General features: G+C 43.5%; 1 protein-coding gene across 7 annotated transcripts in view; it reads left to right on the top strand.

Annotated features, from left to right (window-relative positions):
- Positions 1–699: 699 nt before the first annotated feature.
- Positions 700–19,909, top strand: part of fzy (cell division cycle 20 protein fzy) — a 66,211-nt gene continuing 47,001 nt past the window's right edge. The window contains exons 1-5 of one of the 7 annotated variants that reach the window (XM_069334354.1): positions 701–816; positions 3,120–3,387; positions 4,861–4,984; positions 9,854–9,964; positions 18,597–18,705. In XM_069334354.1, the coding sequence (XP_069190455.1) occupies positions 4,891–4,984; positions 9,854–9,964; positions 18,597–18,705 (314 nt within the window). In that variant the 5' untranslated portion in view covers positions 701–816; positions 3,120–3,387; positions 4,861–4,890. Of the gene's footprint in view, positions 817–3,119; positions 3,388–4,776; positions 4,985–9,853; positions 9,965–18,596; positions 18,706–19,909 lie in introns of all 7 variants that reach the window. The other 6 variants (XM_045743062.2, XM_069334352.1, XM_045743061.2 and 3 more) reach the window with 6 other exon arrangements.

Genomic DNA, 19,909 nt, shown 5'->3' on the forward strand with positions numbered 1-19,909 from the left:
AGATGTATTTATTGCTTATCTCAATGTTCTTCTGATACGTGGTTATTTATTTATTTATTTATTTATTTATATACAAGAAGGTACATTGGGGATTAACAGAGAACATAAAAATTGAGTTGATTTTACATTCTTGTAAAGCCACTATCACGCAAGCGTTTCGGGCAATCATAATTGAATTGAATTGAAATTGAAATAAGTTTATTGAGGTAAAATACACACAAAGGGATGAGGTAGCTCAAGCTATTCTCACCCCATTCAGTACAACGTGTTAATATATACATAGACACACATCACAAATAAACATATTGCCAAACATTCTGAGAGGTAAGGCAATCATAATAGTTTGGTCATCATATCATCTATATATTTTCGTTTAAAAACAAATAACGTGATTAATATATAAAAAGTATACTCTGAATTACATTATAATTAATTCATATAATGGTCACGCTGAGCTTTATTTATTTCGTTATTACAAAATAAAACAATATTTAGGCATAATTATTAGTTTGAGTTTCCCGCCAATACCAAATGAGACTTTTTATCACTCCTTTTTCCTCGTTGAACCTAATATATATTTTTCAAATGTTATTTGTCAAGTTTTAATGTACAAAGAAATATATTTAGTATATATAATTAGGATTTTATTTCTTAATAAAGAATTTAGATTAATGAAAGGATCTCAAGCGATTGTTTACATGTTTTAAACAGGCAAGTCTGGGATAGTTTGAACTGGTGCGAGAGGCGCAGACACATCTTTCGTCTGCTGAGCCCTGCTGACTGTCCTGCTGCCTCTGACGAGTCCTACTCCCACTGGTGATCCTTTGTCTGTTATGTTACCCAGTAATTTGTTGCATGACGTGAGAACATTGTTTCTAAATCAGTGTTTACCCGAGGCTTTCTTAATCTAGGATTTTTTTTAAATTTGTAGCATTTGTTTTGTTTTCTATTTTGTCTTGATATGTTTAGCACCTTATTAATAATATCTCCTTTGTTACACTCGCTTCATTCATATATATCCCTCAGTCATGTTACTCCTTACTCCCTTGACTTTCTTGAGGACGTAAATTAAGCCTCCTGAATCTATTTATAAGGAAGCTACTTAATTTCTTAGGTTAACTATCTTTTTATTTTTTATACCTGTTCAAGTGAATTTGTTCATCCTGTAGTGCAGAGACTGAACCTGAACTGCATGATCTAAATGGGACTCAACAAGGGGAAGATAAAACTGAAGATTAACATTCATAGTCTTATTGATAATGCTTCCTGAAATAAATCTCTAGTAACCTGTCTTATACATTTGTGTAATCTCTGTGGCTTGGATCCTAGCTTATCATGCCTTGGAATTCTTTTTTCATTCATATTTTGCATTCTCAATTGACTTGAGAATGGTCCTGGACGGACCGAAACGTCGTCATCCCTTCACTTTCTAATGTGTGGTCTGGTCATCATATTTTGCAATTTCAATGCATCTAGTTCAGGGGGCTCACTCATTTGCTATGGCACACCAAATATCATATGATTCTGAACCATGTGGGCCAGGGCAATGAAGACCTTTTCCCCTTCTGGAGCAACGTGTAAAGCACTCGTTAAAGGGAAAAACAAAATAATAAAAATATTTACATTTAGTTTCTAGTATTGCTTCTTAGTGATGCGTCGCATCTCTTGCTCTGGCACATCGTATCAAAGTTCAGAGGAAATGATTGAGCTACAGCAACCTTGAGTATTTATTTCAGGTGTGTATCATTAGCTTGAAAATGAAGCATATTTGTTGACGTTTACTACAGAGAGCTATTCTGACCCATGTGCTTCTAAACATGGACACTGCAAATATCAACAATCAAAATTTTTTCACTTTGAACAAAATCATATTTATAATTAAATTATTTCTAGATAAAGAAATTCTGTCGGTTCATGCATAGGCTATTACGGTACTGCGTGTTTCATTAAAATCTGTTCCCTATGCAGTTCATAAAAGTTCTCCAATACAGCTCCCCATCTTAGCCATAGAACAGTGTGATATGGCAATCCATGAGGATTCTCATTTACTTACAAAAAGCAAATGCACTGTCTATACAGTAATTACCTAAGTGTAATTAACCAAGTGTAGTTACAGGATGAGAGCTATGCTCGTGGTGTCCCGTCTCCCCAGCACTCTTTGTCATGTAATGCTTTGAAATTACTAACGGTTTTGGCCTCCACCACCTTCTCACTTGACTTGTTCCAACCGTCTACCACTATATTTACCAAAAAAAAAGTGGTTGAGACTTTGTGCTTATATAAAGATATCCTTACAACAACTTTTGTGACATTGTTCATTGTTGATGTTTTACGGCAAGTTACTCTTTGAACAGACATGATCAACAAAAACCGTAATGCTGTATACTCTGGTTGATGGGGTTCTGGGAGTTCTACTCCACAAGCCTGGCCTGAGGCCAGGTTTGACTTGTGAGAGTTTGGTCCACTAGGCTGTTGCTTGGAGTGGCCCGCAGGCCCACATACCCACCACAGCCCGATTGGTCCGGCACTCCTTGGAGAAAACTATATAGTTTTTTCTTGAAGATTTCCATGGTTGTTCCGGCAATATTTCTTATAGTCGCTGGGAGGATGTTGAACAACCGTGGACCTCTGATGTTTATACAGTGTTCTCTGAATGTGCCTATGGCACCCCTGCTCTTCACTGGTTCTATTGTGCATTTTCTCCCATATCATTCACTCCAGTACATTGTTATTTTACTGTGTAGATTTGGGACCTGGCCCTCCAGTATTTTCCATGTGTATATTATTTGATATCTCTCTCGTCTTCTTTCTAGCGAGTATATTTGGAGAGCTTTGAGATGATCCCAATACAGTAACTTAGGTGCTTTATCGCGTCTTATGTATTCTACGTGTGTTCTCTGTACTCCCTCTATTTCAGCACTAGACAAATTTCCTCGACACTGGACTGGTAACTGTATGTGTGCCTCGTCTTAAGACTCTATGTGACATGCATGATGAGTATGACTAGTTAAAGTTTTGGCCCACATCACATGGAGGTCGGATATACAAATAAATGTTCTGCATCACCTACACAGAATGCTATTGTTGCTAAAATTAAAATGCCACACTTTGCCTGACAGATAGCTGAATAGTACGGGTAGAAGCAGGAGAACATTGAGAAGCATAAAGTTACATTGTTCAGGAACTGGTACCACTCAAACTTCTGAATCTTCCACTATAAACATGGTTCTTGAGGACTCCATCACCACTGTGAACATCACCTATGTAATCAATAGCAATTCTTTCTTCAGGAAAAATTAATAATAACTGGTCAAGTTTGCCCTTGGATAGCTCTTGGTCATGTGAAATATTGTCAACCCTTCACTGGAACAAACTGTAATACTTCAGGTGATGTTTTAAAATTGTTACTGTATATTTGGAACATGCTTCCTTACATGTACTGTACAGAATATGGATACTGTCTAGGTTTATACAGATGGGTCAATATTTTAAGTTACAGTAGGATAGAGTCCTCTTAACTAATATCATTTTTGTTTTAATAGATATAGCATCTGTCTCCACAGTGGAATTGTCGGCTATATTACTGGCGCTATAGATTGGCTGCATTATGAACAGTGAACGAATACACTGTTTACTGTGATTCTAAGAGCAGCGTAGGGGGGGTTTAGAATCGTATAATGTCTCTTTCTGTTGTGATTTAAAATTATGAAAAGGGAAATTATAGCAAAGAAGGGGATGAACAAATTTAAGTTTGGGTATTGGTACATGTTAATGTCTGATAATTAAATCTATCTCCTATCCTTGAAGGATCCAGTAATTTGATCAGCTATTTGGACTGTGTTTACCAATTGGGCACTTGCTTGATGCTAGGACATCTGTCGGGAAGAGAGATGCCCAGAGTTTGATACTTGTATGGTATTCAGAGTGTATGCCATTTCTGTAATGTTCCCCCCACAGGTGACCCTGTGTAGTAGACCCTTCACAAAGGCCATAGACCACAAAGGATGTTATTGCATTTCCTTTTTTTTTTTTTTTTTTTTTTCCCCCCAAATCTCCTGATGCCATCCATGTATCAGTACCGTACTGTTCTAAATCTTTTGCTTGTTACACCTTGCCCTGATGTGCTTATTTGACCTTGCCATTAGTGTGCCAGTGGAATTACCAAATTCTGTAGTCTTCATCTGCCACAGCTGGCTGTCCCTTAATTTCTAAATGTATTCTTTTTGCATATTTTAGGGAAACTATATACTGTACTCTGACGCTCTTGCATAACACTTGCTATGGAATTGGACACACTTTCTAGATATTGCTGCTGTTATAATGTTGTTAAACCTGCAGAACAGTGCTGTATAATATGTTTCTGTCTACACTTAATCAGTTGCTCTACTCTTTCAATTCTTGCATCATAGCATGTCCTATTTATATCCTTTTCCTTAAAATTTATATTGGTGCTTTGACCACATTGCTCTCATTGCTCATATATTAAAATTTGAAGTAGTTTTACAATTTATGCCTCTTGAAAACTGTGCATTTGTCTCGTCTGGGGTGCTGCGGGATGGTCAAAGTTAGACATGTTATATTTTATGTTGCTCTTGTGCTACTTGATGTTTCTTTCTTTTTATCCAAATTTTGTGTATATAGAAAACAATGGGGATAATAAGTATTTGTTATTGTTATGCATGCTATTGTTATTTGGAAAAAAAAATCCAATGCTCTACTAGTACTTTGTAAATTATTTTAAATTGAACTGGTCCTAATTTTGAATTTGTTGCATAGTCCAGATTAAGTGTGAGAGCTGCTTTGCTAAGAAGAGTCACGGCTAGACGGTAGCATCGCCTTAAAACAATGTCCCACCTCCAGTTTGAGGCCAAACTTAATGAAGCGCTGAGGATGGACGGAGAGTTGACAAGAGGTCCGCTTCCTCGGTGGCAGAGGAAGGCACAGGAGCAAGGTGTGCCTTCACTTGTAATAAGTAGTGAGAATGGTAAGTTAATGAGGTTCCAGGTCATGTTGTTTTACTTCAAGCATGTGTCTTGACAACCATAATCAGATGTCATTTTCTAACTATGCTATCTAACCTAGGAATTTGTAACCTAATCTAATGTTCTGTATGCCTAGTTGGGTATCTACAATAGTGTAAGGGGTAAAGTATGTTTGTTGCTCGTCCTCGCTGCATGCAATACAAGATTATGACGTTTGTAAAATGATTAGTGAAGTGCAGTTTACATTTTAAAGTTACACAAAGGTGCATTTTAGTGAAATTCACCTTGGTGGAAGGGCTTGTACTTGCTGCCTTTTAACCAATATAGTAAAGAACTGTACAATCGGTTTTGTTCCAGAGTACTAGGCTAAATAATAGCTGTTAGAGGCACTGTTTTAATTTGTCTTATAGTTAACCTTTTTAGGAATAGATTTAATTTTTCTTTTTATTTCGCTGATGTTAATTATTTATATGCTAGGAATTGAGGTTACTAAAGATAGCCCAGTTGTTATGTACAGGGCCACAAAATTATAATTTCTCTGACCCATTTAGAAATTAATAGGAGATTTACTGTATACAAACACAAGGCACAAGCATAGAATGCATGCAATGTTAGAATCTAATAGATGCCCAAAACTGAAGGTTAATGCATTACTGATCAGGATACTTTATACTTGCATTCTGCCCAACATATACTTAAACATATATAGGTGGTTATAGAAACAGGAATATAGTGCTGTATTTCACACACACAAAGGGTAAGAATCAATCTACTGCCAGGTGCCAGTTATGACATGCACAAGAAACATCCTTAAATATCTCTTAAATCCTGTACTAGTCTTACATGAGGCACTTCAATAAGATATTAGTTTTGGAAAGAAGATACTCGATCCTTGAGGGTGGAAACTTTATACAGTACAAGCTTGGAAGAATGGAGTTATTTTCCATGTCCAAGACCCATATCCACCCCGTGACTGACTGCCTCTCTCACAGTGACAGATTGACCCATCCTCGGACCAAGTCCATTCCATGCAGCGGTCGACCCCAAAGACGCATTCGTCAATTTTAACATGCTGTTCATTCAAAACGGGAATTTTCTGAAATATGAATTAATATTATTATACATTAGCGTATTTAAGCATTGCTTAGGTCAGATATTTTAGGTTCTATTGATCTAAATTTGTATTTCTAGAACGTGGATGAAGCATTTACAGCGTTGTTTCGAACAAAAGTAGTCCGCGTAGCACTTGGTCCGGAAGTGTTCGGACTGCATCCGTTGTGAGTCGTGTGTAAACCTCTTTTTTTTTTTTCATTATAAATGGGGTTTGGTGGGTGCATGGAATGGACTTTGGCCTTTGTTTATAAGGACAGGCTGGGCAGTCACATCTTGTGTTCCTCGTTCCCGCCAACATTTCAATTTTTTTAACACTTTCGTCCACTAATGACGAAGTATGAAGTCAAATTTTTAATACTGTACCTTATTTCCACTAATGACGAAGTATGGCGTCAAAATTTGGCCGGCTTTCGTCTTGGATGAGGGAGAAGTGCGCCACGGTTTTGGACATTATATGCCTATACTCCTGTAGGTAATTTCATTGTGAATACATTGATACCAAAATGAAAGATCTAGGACAAGAATTGTGGTAACAAAGTTGAAAAGAGTAAGCACATTTTATTGCTCTTGATGAGCGCTCATGGGGGTAACACGCTGTCACTTTGTTTGCTGTGGGTGGTATGCTTGGCTTTTGGACTTTATATATGCATATTCTCCTTTAGGGAATTCTATTGCGAACCCAATGATACCAAAATGAAAGACCTAGTACAAGAATTGAGGTGACAAAGTGAAAAAATTGTACACATTTCATTGCTCTTTAGCGCTCCCGGGTAACACGCTCTCGCTTTCTCTGTTTTGTGTGGGTGGTACGCCGGGCTTTCGGACTTCATATGTATTTAATCGCGTAGGGAATTCTATTGCGAACACATTGATATCGATTGAAAACCCCATAGGATGAGAATTGAGATGACAAAGTTGAAGATAGTCTTTTCAGTATTACCGCGCTCTAATGGAAGGCCGGGCGCGCCTCCCTGCTCTCTTCTGGGTAACCACGGCCGGCTTTCATCATGTCGGCGGGTGGAGCATGCCACGGTTTTTGACATTATATGCATATACTCCTGTTGGGAATTCTATTGCGAACCCATTGATACCAAAATGAAAGACCTAGGACGAAAATTGAGGTGACCAAAGTGAAAAGAATGTAGAGATTTTCTTGCTCTTGCGCACTCCAGGGTAACTTGCTCTCACTTTGTTTGCTGCAGGTGGTAAGCCGGGCTTTTGGAGTGTATATGCTTTTAGTCCTGTAGAACATTCTGTTACGAACACATTGATACAAAATTGAACAACCTAGGACGAGAATTAAGGTGACAAAGTTGAAAAGAGTATACACTTTTCACTATTACTGCGCGCTCCCGCAGAACGCCCAAAACCACTAGGAAAGGTGGAGCAATAGCGCTGGAACCGCAAAAGTGTTAAGGTTCAAATTATTTCTTCAGTGCACCCTTATAGAAGTTTGTAGGGTTGTGGTCTGTATTTCACCATTTAACGCAATACTGTATTTAAATCATTTTTTCCAACTGGTGGTATAATTGGGTTTGTTCTAAACTTGCACTTGAGAATCCTGGGTTCGAATCCTGGGTTACTGTGAGGGCAGTAATCGGTAACCCATTGAATCCTGATGGGTTCGAATCCCGCAGCCGCGTCCAACAGCCTGGTTGACCAGTCCAACAACCAGGAGGCCTGGTCGATGACTGGGCCGCAGGGGACGCTAAGCCCCAGAAGCACCTCAAGGTAACCAAGGTAGCACAAAAATGTTTTTGGCACATTTCCTATCACTTTATGCCTCTGTTCATCTAGCAGTAAATAGGTCTGCAGGTGTTAGTCGGCTTGTTGTCGGGTTGCATCTAGGGTAAGGTCAGTACTGTAGTTCAACCTTGAAATGGAACATTGATGTAACCCTAGTGTGTGAAATTACCCAAGTGTACAGTAGGTACAGGATGAGAGCTTCGTTTGTGGTGTCCCATCTTCCCAGCACTTTGTCATATAATACTTTGAATCTATTAACGGTTTTGGCCTCGACCTTCTCACTTGTTCCAACCATCTACCACTGTTTGCAAAAGTGAATTTTCTAATATTTTTTCAGCAGCTTTGTTTAGTTACCTTAAATCTGTGACCTCTCTCTTGATGTTCCAGGTCTCAAGAATTCTTCTTTATCAATTTTGTCTATTCCCATTACTATTTTATACATGGTGATCATATTGCATATTTTCTTTTCTTTCATCTTCTAACTTTAACATATTTAATGCCACTAACTTCTGGTAGCTCTTGCTTTCAGTTCTGGAAGCCATTTAGATCCATATCTTTGCACTTCATCTAGTTTATGTGCTTCTTAAGATAGGGGAATCATACAACTGGTGCATATTCCAACTTTGGCCTCAAATGTCGTGAACTATTCCTTTAATATTTTATCATCCACATATTTAAAAGCAATTCTGAAATTGGAAAGTGTAGCATAGGCCCTCACAGTGTTCTTTTGTGGTCTTCAGGTGGTGGCTTTCTGTCTAGAACCATCGTTAGATCTCTATCAGAATTGTTTAAAGATTTTTCACATAATTTGTAGAATGTGTGAGCCCTATTTTCTCCTATTCCACAGCATGGTATTTGTTTACATTAAATTCCATTTACCAAGTGAGGCTCTTCTTTTGTCCAGGTCTTCAAGGGCATGACAATGGTCTACCTTACTTTGTCGTTACCTAGTGGTGATTACGCTGGTAGATCGTTTATGTAGACAATGAGCATTACTGGTGCTAGAACTGAACCCTGTGGTGCTTTACTGGTAACACTTCTTCAGTCTGATACATTGTCTCTGATTGCTGCCCTCATTTATGATTAATAATAATTCATTGTGTTGTGACAGGAAGCAGGTGTGTATTAAACACCTGCTAGGTCGAATTACTGACCTATCCTAGGATGCAATCCCACAACCAGCTGACTAACTCCTGAGTATATACCTACTTACTGCTAGGTGAAAGGAAATGTACTCGACCATTTCTGTCCCGCCCTGGATTTGAACCCGGAATTCTCGATTGTGCATCGAGAACGAACCTGATTGTACTACTGGGATTTTTCTGTATATACAGTGGTACCTTCATTTTTTTTAATTTAATTTGCTTCCCAGAGATGGTTAAAAAAAATTTCCCATAAGAAATAATGTAAATTGAATTACAATTTACACTCAAAAATTTTAACAAAGTACATTTTATGCATACTGTAGTACAAAATATAAATTGTAGTATGTACAAGTGTGTATTACCTTTATTGAGGACTCTTGTTGGCGTATGGAAGACAGTGAGGAAGGGGGTAGGAGAAGAGGTATTAGTGTTTGGAAGGGGAGTCCCCTTCCATTATAACAGCAGTGATGGCATTTCTGGGGTTTTGGAGAGATTGCCAGCATATACGGTAAAAACTCTGCATGTCAATTTGTATCTGGACGAGCCTCTGGTCATCCGGATGTGGACGTAAAACTATCCGAATGTGATTTTGTCTGGATGACCCCCTTATCCGGTTTATCCAAACGAACGTGGAAAACGTTTCTTGATCACTTGTGATGGAAATGTATCTAGTATTCTTTAACTGATTGTAGGTTACTTACCAGGAGCAGCCTCTAGGCCAGTTTAGGGTAGTAAGGGAAATGGGGATAAAGCAGAAAATAAGCTGGAGATAATAAAGTAAATGGGAAGTTGCTACTGTAATGTGAGGTCATGGATATAGAATTTCAGAAACATGTTTTGAAAGGCTCTCTCTCTCTCTCTCTGCAGCAAATGCCTCATCCCTAGGGAATGTGTCAGAGTTGAATAGTCCGTGGTCTGCCAAGACTCCCAGTAGCAGCTCCTTCATTGAAAAAAGCCCTGGTAGGGGAAAATCCCCAGGTAAGTATCTTTACTTTTTGCTCTATTGTTCAATTTTTGTACCAAATAGTACAGTGGTACTGTACTCAACTGTACTAATTTTAACAAGAAAGTAATACTGTATAGTGCAGTACAGTACTGTATTATTAAAGTTACCAAGAGGAATTGTTGCCGAGCCTATTGTAGTCTTCTTGAGCTTTTGGCAATTGTATTACAAGACAAACAAAAGGGTTTCTCAAATTCCCCATTAAATTGAATCCTTCAAGTTTACCCCAACATCACAAGCAGTTTCTGTGGGGGAGCCCCGTCGGCTCCCTGGAGCTATTAGACCAATATTGACTAATATTAGTACAGGGCTTCAGTCATATGGAGTTGTCATGCCTACCGGGGACCACTAGCCAGAACATGGTCCACTCAGAGAGGTGAAGGGAGCAATGGCCTATGAAACTTTCAAGTATTAAAGTATTCATGTCTGCCATGGACTGGGGTTGAGCACCCAGAAAGGTAGGCGCTTCAAGAGAGACTGCTACTGGTAGAAAATTGCAACCAAAGACTGAACAGAGGCAAGAAACTCCCCCAAAGAAAAAAAGTTAACGAGCAACACGTCACACCACTGTGCACCGCTCATTCGTGCCGACCACTCTCCCCCCAGGAGGGGAAGAGGGGTCCCAGCCCACTGAGCCGGCATCCGGATCGTCAGTGGTTCAACTAAATGTATACTGGGTAGAAGCCTGCTCTGGCCTCGATTACCTGATTGGTTTCACCCTACTGGTGTTCCTTCTGCATTGTGGCAGTGGCCTGGAATTTGTACCAGGGGCTGCATGTGCTAAGGGCTCCCTTCACTAGGCTCCCGGTGAATACACCCCTTGGGGTTCAGGGTTCCCTTCTCTGGATCCTTCGGGTTTCAGTTTCCGTAGGGGACTGGGCGGTTCGCTACCTAGCTCATGGGGTCAGCCTAGGTCCCGATACCTTAGTTTGGTCCTGGTTAGGGAGTGGTTAGTTGCTGGATGGGGCACACTGGGCTGCCCAGCTTGCATAATCGAAGTGGCCATGACTCTTTCTGGTCCCTTGGGTTGTGGTTCTTCCTCCTGAGTTTTTCATTCATTAGTTTGCTTTATTGCCTGTTGGGAGGCAGCTACAGTACATATTAGATGATACCTATGTTCAATAGAGTGGTCCTACTTTGAGTCTCCAGGATTGCTCGCCTCATGGGCCAGTTTGCCCGGATATATTACTGGGATACAACCAGCTTTGGTGGTCTATCTCTGGGCCATTTACTTGTAGGTAAATAACTTCCTGCGGGAAAACTCTGTCGGGACTTTGTTGACCATGATGTATGAGTCATCAGCGTTCCATCTCTCCCTGTGCAAGTTTGAGGGTTGCTCATTGCCCTTGACTAAGGGTGACGATCACATGTACTGCCTCCGTCATGCTGCTTGTTGGGTCGACGACACCTACCTGGAGTCTTGAGACTTGTACTCTACTCGTACTCCAATTTACCCATACTGCTACAGCTGAGGTTAGAGGTCAAGCAGCTCACGCATTGCATGCCAGGTTGCTGCAATGCGCACGATTGGTTGCCCGCTCGAGTGCCCTGTGGCTGCCTCCGTTTTGGTTATAGGGACTTGGACTCTGGGGCATTGGTCACTTCAACCACGGTTCCGTCCAGGCCCCTTTGTCCTCCCCTTGTTGGTGTGGTTCGCCGTTCTCCTCCCTCTCTGCTTCCGGCTCCCAAATGTCTGAGGGTTTTGGGGGTCGGGACAGGGTTTAACTGGGGACGAGGCTCGGGTGGCTCCGGGGATTGCCCCATTTGAGGCAGGGACAGAGGGATTTGAGCCGGTTCCTCCTGCTGAGGCTCCTGGGTCCCTTTCTTGGATGACCTTCCAGCAGATCCCTTTCTTGAATGCTTTTCCCTTGGACTTTGCCTTTTCTTCAGGGATGGAAGGCATTGAGGATGGCTCTGCCCTGGATCATAATTTTATAGATTCCAGGGCTGGGGGGGAGAAGGCGGCCTGGGGTGTTCAGGGCCCCTTTTGAACCTGCCTGGGTTTTGGTGCCTTCAGGGCAGTCTGCTGTACCAAGGTTTGGGGTTTTTGTACCCCCCTCCCTCTTCCTTGTACAATTTGATGATGGGTTCGCCCCCTCCCCTCCCCTTCCTTGTACAATTTGATAAAGGTTCGGGCCCTCTCCTTCCCCCTCCCCCCCCCCCTCCGGGTTCCCTTGGGTTCCACGACTGCATCCTTCCGGAGAGTTTCAACCTCTCGAATTTCTCCTGCGGTGGTTTGGGAGGCTTTAGGTGCGTTCTGTACCTCCTGCGAGACCCAGCTTCTGTCTCGGTGCTTGACCCGGTCTCTCTTGTTCGGGTCTTCTTCGGCGTATTGGATGCGTTACGAGGTGCCAGCATTTCCTGGCTTGCGGACTGCCCTATCTTTTCGTGGGGGGGCATGGCATACGCTCTGTTGTTCCTGCATGCTTGAGTGGCAGGAGCTCACTATGGTGTTGCAAGTGTACTTAGGGAGCTCATTTGAGCATCTTGAAGCGTGCTTGTATGCCCCTTTGCTTCCTTGTGAGATAGGTGTACTCCAGTTGCACTTCCAGGTCCCTTCCCTTTTGGCTGCTTTGGCTGTGGAAGATTTTTGTGCTCGCGAGCATTTGGTTTCAGTCCTTCGTTTTTTTTTTTTTTTTTGTTTTTTTTCCCCTCCTTGAGCTGTCCTCGGACTGGCTTGTGAAGGAGTTGGCTGTCGGGTCGTCGTCTGGTGCATTGACTTCAGTGGCTAGAGCATTGGCGGAGTTGCTTAAGCTGTTTGCGCCTATCTTCCAGGAGGCAGTGTCCCTGTTTTACGCCTCTCACCTCATGTGTCGGCAAGCTGTCCTTGCCCTTTGTGGATTCTGCTTGGGTCCGGGCTCTTAGGTTCTCGTCTCCTTTTTTGCCCACTGTTGTTTTCGGATTTGGTTGTCTGTTTCTCCAGGCGGCTTCTGCAAGTTCCCACCCTCTTTCGGATATGCTGGTTGTCCGGGATGCGCGTTCGCATGCTTCCCGAAAGTTTCGTGCCAGGGCTCTGGCATCTGCTGGTGAAGGTGGGCCTTTGGTGCCAGTTTCTGGGTCCGTGTGTGCCCCGGAACTGTCTTTGGTCAGTGCAGTGTTCGCTCTGCGCACAAGTTGGGTTCTTGGGAGGGTTGCCCTGTTGACCGGGCATTGGGGAGGCGACTAGCTCTGTTTGCCCACGCTTGGTCCCCATGATTCGTGGGCATTTCAGATCGTGTCGTCCGGCCTGCAGTGGTGCTGTGTTGCTCCCCCCCCCCCCCTCTGGGGGGTTAGGGGCTGGTGGGGTAGTTTTTTTCCCCTTTGCTTCGTTGGGTCATCCTCGAGTATGACCCAATATGACCCACTCCGTGCACCTGGAGTAATTACCTAAGTGTAGTTACAGGATGAGAGCTACGCTCGTGGTGTCCCGTCTTCCCAGCACTCTTTGTCATATAACGCTTTGAAACTACTGACAGTTTTGGCCTCCACCACCTTCTCACCTAACTTGTTCCAACCGTCTACCACTCTGTTTGCGAAAGTGAATTTTCTTATTTCTTCGGCATCTGTGTTTAGCTAGTTTATATCTATGACCTCTTGTTCTTAAAGTTCCAGGTCTTGGGGAAATCTTCCCTATCGATTTTATCAATTCCTGTTACTATTTTGTATGTAGTGATCATATCACCTCTTTTTCTTCTGTCTTCTAGTTTTGGCATATTTAATGCCTCTAACCTCTCCTCGTAGCTCTTGCCCTTCAGTTCTGGGAACCACTTAGTAGCATGTCTTTGCACCTTTTCCAGTTTGTTGATGTGCTTCTTAAGGTATGGGCACCACACAACCGCTGCATATTCTAGCTTTGGCCTAACAAAAGTTGTAAACAATTTCTTTAGTATATCGCCATCCATGTATTTAAAAGCAATTCTGAAGTTAGAAAGCGTGGCATAGGCTCCTCGCACAATATTCTTTGTGGTTCTCAGGGGATAGTTTTCTATCTAGAACCACCCCTAGATCTCTTTCTTTATCAGAATTCTTTAAAGATTTCTCACATAATATATAGGTTGTGTGGGGTCTATGTTCTCCTATTCCACATTCCATAACATGGCATTTATTAACATTAAATTCCATTTGCCAAGTGGTGCTCCAGATACTTATTTTGTCCAGGTCATCTTGAAGGGCATGACAATCATCTAAGTTTCTTGTGGGTGGGTGCGCTTAGGTGTGGTCGAAACGACTTTGTCCCTTAGGTGGGTTTCCTGCCTGTTTCCAGTGCCGAAAAGGAACTGTGCGGATCTGAGGTTCATTCTGGACTTGTCCTATCTGAATCCCTGGGTTCCTTGCCCCTCCTTTCGGATAACCACTCTGTCTCGGGTCCGGCTTCTCTTGGAGCTGGGTTCTTGGATGGTGTTTTTGGACCTCCGAGATACGTATTGGCACATCCTTATTCATCTGGGGTTCAGGGACTGGTTAGGTTTCGTGGTGGGGCATCAGACTTACTACTTTTGCCTTCCTTTCGGGCTGTACCTGGCGCCTCTCGTTTTCATGCATCTTAACCAAGTCATGGTGGCCCGCCTGCGTCTCTTGGGTGTTCATATTTTGGCCTACCTTGATGACTGGTTGGTCTGGGCTCCCAGCCAGTCTGCGTGTCTGCTTGCCAGGGGGTTTAGTTCTTTCCCAGCTTGCTGGGTTTGGGTTCCTGGTGAACAGGAGTTGATTTTTCTTGACTCTTTCTGGACAGGCATCTTATGCCTAATACTGTCGCCTCGTGTCGTACGGTGCTGGCAGAGCCACTCCAGCTTGCGTTCAGGGTAGATGTCGCTGGCTCTGTTTCGCAAGGTTTCTCGTGCCTTTTTCCACCTCCGGCCTGCTCATGCGCTGCCTGAGCCGTCTTGGTCTTTGAACCAGGTGCTCTCCTTTCTCTCTCCCCCTCGGTATGTGGTGGCCCCTTCGGTCCAGGCCTCTTTCCAGAAAGCTTTATTCTTTTTGTCTTTGGGGGTTGGGTTGGAGATCTCGTGCTTTCCTCTAGCCCAGAAGCCTTTGCTCTTTTGGTCCGGGTAGACATTTTGTTCGTTTGCAGCTGTCTCCATCTTTTCTGGAGAAGAACGAGAGGGCAGGCTTCTGGAGGGTTTCGATGGTTATTGATGCTGCTGCTTCTTTGCAATACGTGCTGTTTGCATGAAGGTTCTTCTTCCCGATGACTGCACAAGTAATGAAGAGAGATGCGGCACGCACAATAGCGCATCAATGGTCAAGATGTGGCAGGAGGCGGGAAAATATCGACTTCTTCTATGTGGGCAAGAATAAAAACAAAAATAAACAGACGGGAGGAAAGGAACTCTGGGCAGGAAAGATGAGGAGTCGCATGAAACGTAAGAGCATAGAATCACCGAACAATAGAAACAGTGGGATGTACGCAAGAGACGGAGGTGGAGGTGAAGGGTATTTGGGAGGCAGTTGCTAATCAGATACGAGAAAGGAAGGAAAGTGCGAGCACCTGAAAGAACATCGGGTTAACGTGTAGGCTAGGGTAAGTGACAGTGTAAAACATTGAGTGTTCTGGAACTTTACATTTAGGATGCAATCACATCAGTCTTCTTGGATGTGCCAGTAGGACAGCGTAAGGCAGTCCTGGGAGTGGGGTGAGGATGTGTCGCTCCACACCTAGGAGTGCAAGATGTTCGTGGTTTGTCAGGCAAGGTGGCAGGACGCTTGGAAGTTGGAACAGCTGAGGATTGCTTGCTCTTGGTACCGGGGGTCAGGGTTTGCAGCAAGTCAGTGGCTCGCTTTACCCAAGAGTGACTCGTGTAAGGCGAGCCAAGGTGTTATTGAGGGTGGTTTGGTTTTCAGCATCAGTTCAGCATCAAGGGTAGCCGCAGGAGGTTGGATGTCAAGCATAGTAGATGCGGAGGAGGGATGCGGTGGGTCAGACGGATCGAGGAAAGAATTTAGTCAGGAGTCGTTCCAGCGTCTTCTCGAGTGCTAAGTCAGTTATTGATGCTTGATTGGTTAGGCTGGAGGTGTATCATGTTTTGTGTCCGGTGTTAGCTTTACGCCGTTACCTGCGTGTGTCTGCTTCTGTGTCCAGGGATGCGCTTTGGGTTGACCTGGTTTCTCTTGTTCCCCGTTCCAGGGCTTGGGTCTCTCGGGTCATCCGCAGGGTTATCAAGTCTACCCAGCCTATGGTCTATCCTTCTTGAGGTTATCTTGAGATGATTTCGGGGCTTTTAGTGTCCCCGCGGCCCGGTCCTCGACCAGGCCTCCACCCCCAGGAAGCAGCCCGTGACAGCTGACTAACACCCAGGTACCTATTTACTGCTAGGTAACAGGGGCATAGGGTGAAAGAAACTCTGCCCATTGTTTCTCGCCGGCGCCTGGGATTGAACCCAGGACCACAGGATCACAAGTCCCGCGTGCTGTCCGCTCGGCCGACCGGCTCCCTGCACCCATGCACCCATGATGTTTATAAGTTTTGCAGCTTTGGCTGCAATGTTTTGCAATATGTCTTGGGTGGATATTTGGGCATGAGGGTTTCTGAAGATTGAACAGGGTCCTGGCTATTCGATATCTTGTAAATGTGCTGGGCCCTCGGCGGCCTTGGGTCGGCGGTTGCAGCCAGTTGTCTCGTCTTCGGTACGAGTCGTGTAGTACAGCCGCCTCCCGAGTAACTTCCCTTTATTATTTTTCTTGGTAGTCAGCCCCAGGGAGCCAATGGGGCTTCCCCACAGAAAGCCAGAAATGCTTCCTGGCACTCCCCTCCCCCTCCCCCTCCCCCGGTCTTTCATTCCATTTTTCAACCTCTAACTGTCGATCCGGCAGCACGCGGTTTGATGACATGTTGCTTGTTATTCTTTGGGGAGCTTCTTGTCTCTGTTCAGTCTCAGGTTGCAATTTCCTACCAGTAGGGGTCTGTTTTGAAGCGCCTTCCTTTCTGGGTACTCAACCCCAGTCCATGGCAGACATGAACACTTTAATACTTGAAAGTTTCATAACCTATTGCTTCCTTCACCTCTCTGAGGGGACCATGTTCTGACTTGTGGTCCCCAGTAGGTATGACAACTCCATATGACTGAAGCCCTGTACTAATGTTATCTAATATCAGTCCAATGACTCCTGGGAGCCGATGAGGCTCTACCCAGAAAATGGCGTTTCATTACATTTAATTTTTTTTTTTTTTTTTTTTTTATTAATTGAAGTTTTTTTTGTTCACAATTGCTACAAGACATAATGCAGGAAATGTGAAAGGATAATATTAGGTAGAAGTCTGGAAATCTTGATGAAAATCACATAACAAATTGTTGCAAAGCCTGTGCAGATAAAATTCAAGGCAAAACAAAGTAAGTTTAACTATCGACAATTTTGCCTGTCGGGGATGGCAGGGCAGTATAACTATCCAGGTGTAGTTACAGGACGAGAGCTGTGCTTGTGGTGTCCCGTCTTCCTGTAATCTTATATTATCTTCCCTATGTCATTTGACACTTTGAAGCTGCTGATGGTTTTGACCTTCTCTCATAAATTGTTCCATGTGTCCTCAACTGTTCATGAGAGAATTTTAGGGCATCTTTTTCAACACCTTTGCTTTATAAGCTTGAGTCTGTGACCCCTTTTTTTAGATGTTGCAATGTATAAAACAAAAAAAATTCCTTGTCAACTATGTTGATCACAATACAGAATCCTGTATATGGTGATCATATCTCCTGTTCCTTCTATCTACCAACTTTTGCATGTTGAACAGTTTTTTTCTCATAGGTTTTGTTGAAGTCTGGAAACCATTTGGTGGCATGTCTGCCCATTTTCTCTTCTGTCGTTATGTCCATTGTTGTCATGGCCACTTTGAATGTTCACACACTGGGTGGTGATGCCAGATATGATCCTCATTTATTTTACTAAGGCTTTAGAAGGAAAGTGACGGACTCAAGTTAGTTTTTTTTTTTTTTTTTCTCCTCTCTGAAATAGGGGGGTGTGCTAGTGGAGGCCTGAGGAAGCAACTGTGAGTCCCATGTATGTGTAAGATTTGACTACCTAAAATTTCCAACTACATTATATGATGTGATGTGCAGTCTTGGGCATATTTAGGTACTCTATCATATGAATGATGCACAGCCAGAGAGTTAAACAAAAGGATGTACTGTACTGTACTTCCAGTACAAAAGATATGGTGTAGTTGAAAAGAGGGGCAGAAATGTCTTCAGTGATGTGCTAACGGAAGATGCATCTTCAATTGTTTGATAGTAAAGCAGTAAGCTAGAGGAATATCTGGAGCTTGTTGGTTTGTGTGAGTGTTACACTAGTAAGGCTGAATGTTAAATAAAGGGCGGTCTCCCATAAATATATAATTAAAAGTGGGATGGGAGAAGATAATTTGATAAAATGTACAAAATAGCTGCTGCTTTAGCAAGCAGCTAAAGACTATGTGTTGTAAGCTGCGAGGAATATCACTAGGCTCTCTGGTTAGGAATAATAACCTGGCGTGTCGTGTTGTACAAATTAGTATTAGAGGAAGTGGGATGAAGTTGCAATATCAGTTGATTTTGTTTTTTCTCTTTAGTTTCAAAAGAGATGGGGAAAATGTAACGGGAAATATGTGAATTTGAAGGAAAAAATGCTTCGGAAATAATATAATGTACTGTTCCACAGGAAGAGGTAAATCGCCTACCCGTGTAATTCCCAAGCTGACGGTACGAGGACAAGGACAAAAAACACCTGCTCGTAAGACGCCAACGACTCCACGCAACCAGCAAGACAGGTAAGCTAACTGGTCTTGTAATTAGGCACTTTGTGAAACCTGCTCACTATGTGTGGTTGACTCGTGATGGGTTTTGAAGTTTTTTCCTATATCACTACTTGGAATAGTCAAGTGGCTATGTCTTGTGGTCGAGTGGATGCATCCCCTGGGTCCCATCTCGCTTCATGCGAGTTTGATGGTTGCTCTGTCGCCTTGTTTCAGGGTGACAATCACCGGTTTTGCCTTCGTCATGCTGCCTGTTGGGTCGGTGACACCTTCGACCCAGAGTCCTGCAAGTGGTGTTGCTTTCACCTAAGTTCACATTCCACTTCCCCCAAGCAACGATCTTGATATTCAGGTGCAGGCAACATTGGCGTTGCATGCGTGTTTTAGGTTGCTGCAGTGCACTAGGTTGGTTGCTCACCTGGATGCCCTGAGGCTGCCCCATTTTTATTATAGGGACCTGGACTTGGGGGTGTTAGCCACCTCTACTCGGGTTTCGTTCACTCTCCCTAGTCCTTCGCCTGCTGTTCGTCCTGTTCTTTTCCCTCCTGCTTCCATCCTCGAAACATCTGAGGGTTTTGGATTCGGTGCAGGGTTTAGTTGGTGATGAGACTCGGGCAGTTTTGGGGGATGCCCCATCTGGTGTGATGAGGAAGACATTCCAGCCAGGGCTTCTGGGTCTGACCAACAGGGTCCCCCTTCATTCCAGCTTTTCCAGCGGCTTCTGCCTTTTCTTTTGAGGCGGAGGTTTTGGAGGACGGCTTGGCCCCGGGTCCCGATGTAGAGTTTTTTGGGGCAGGGGAGGAGCTGACTTGGGGGGGGGGGGGGTGCGTGGGCCCCATTTGACCCCGCTTAGGTTTTGGTACCCTCTGAGCAGGGCTTGTTGTTGCAGGGAGTAGGGTTTTCTTATCCTCCCTCCTTATATGAATTTGATAAGGCGTCGACCCCTCCCAGGGTTCGGTTCCGGGTTCCCTTGAGTACTTCGGTTCCTTCTTTTCAGAGGTTTTCGACCTTTCGCATCCCGCCTCATGAGGTGCAGGAGGCCATTGGGGCTTACCTCCTGCGCGACCCTGATTACACTTCAATAATGGATCCTGCCTTTTTCAAGTTCAGTTCTTCCTTCCTTACTGGGTATGTTGGAAGGTTCCGGAGTTGTCCTGGTTGGCAGACAGTCCTGTCTTTTCGTTAGGGGCGTGGCATACGTTCTGTTGGTCCCACATGC

Source organism: Procambarus clarkii, chromosome 31, assembly GCF_040958095.1.
Source record: "Procambarus clarkii isolate CNS0578487 chromosome 31, FALCON_Pclarkii_2.0, whole genome shotgun sequence".
Taxonomy (NCBI): domain Eukaryota; kingdom Metazoa; phylum Arthropoda; class Malacostraca; order Decapoda; family Cambaridae; genus Procambarus; species Procambarus clarkii.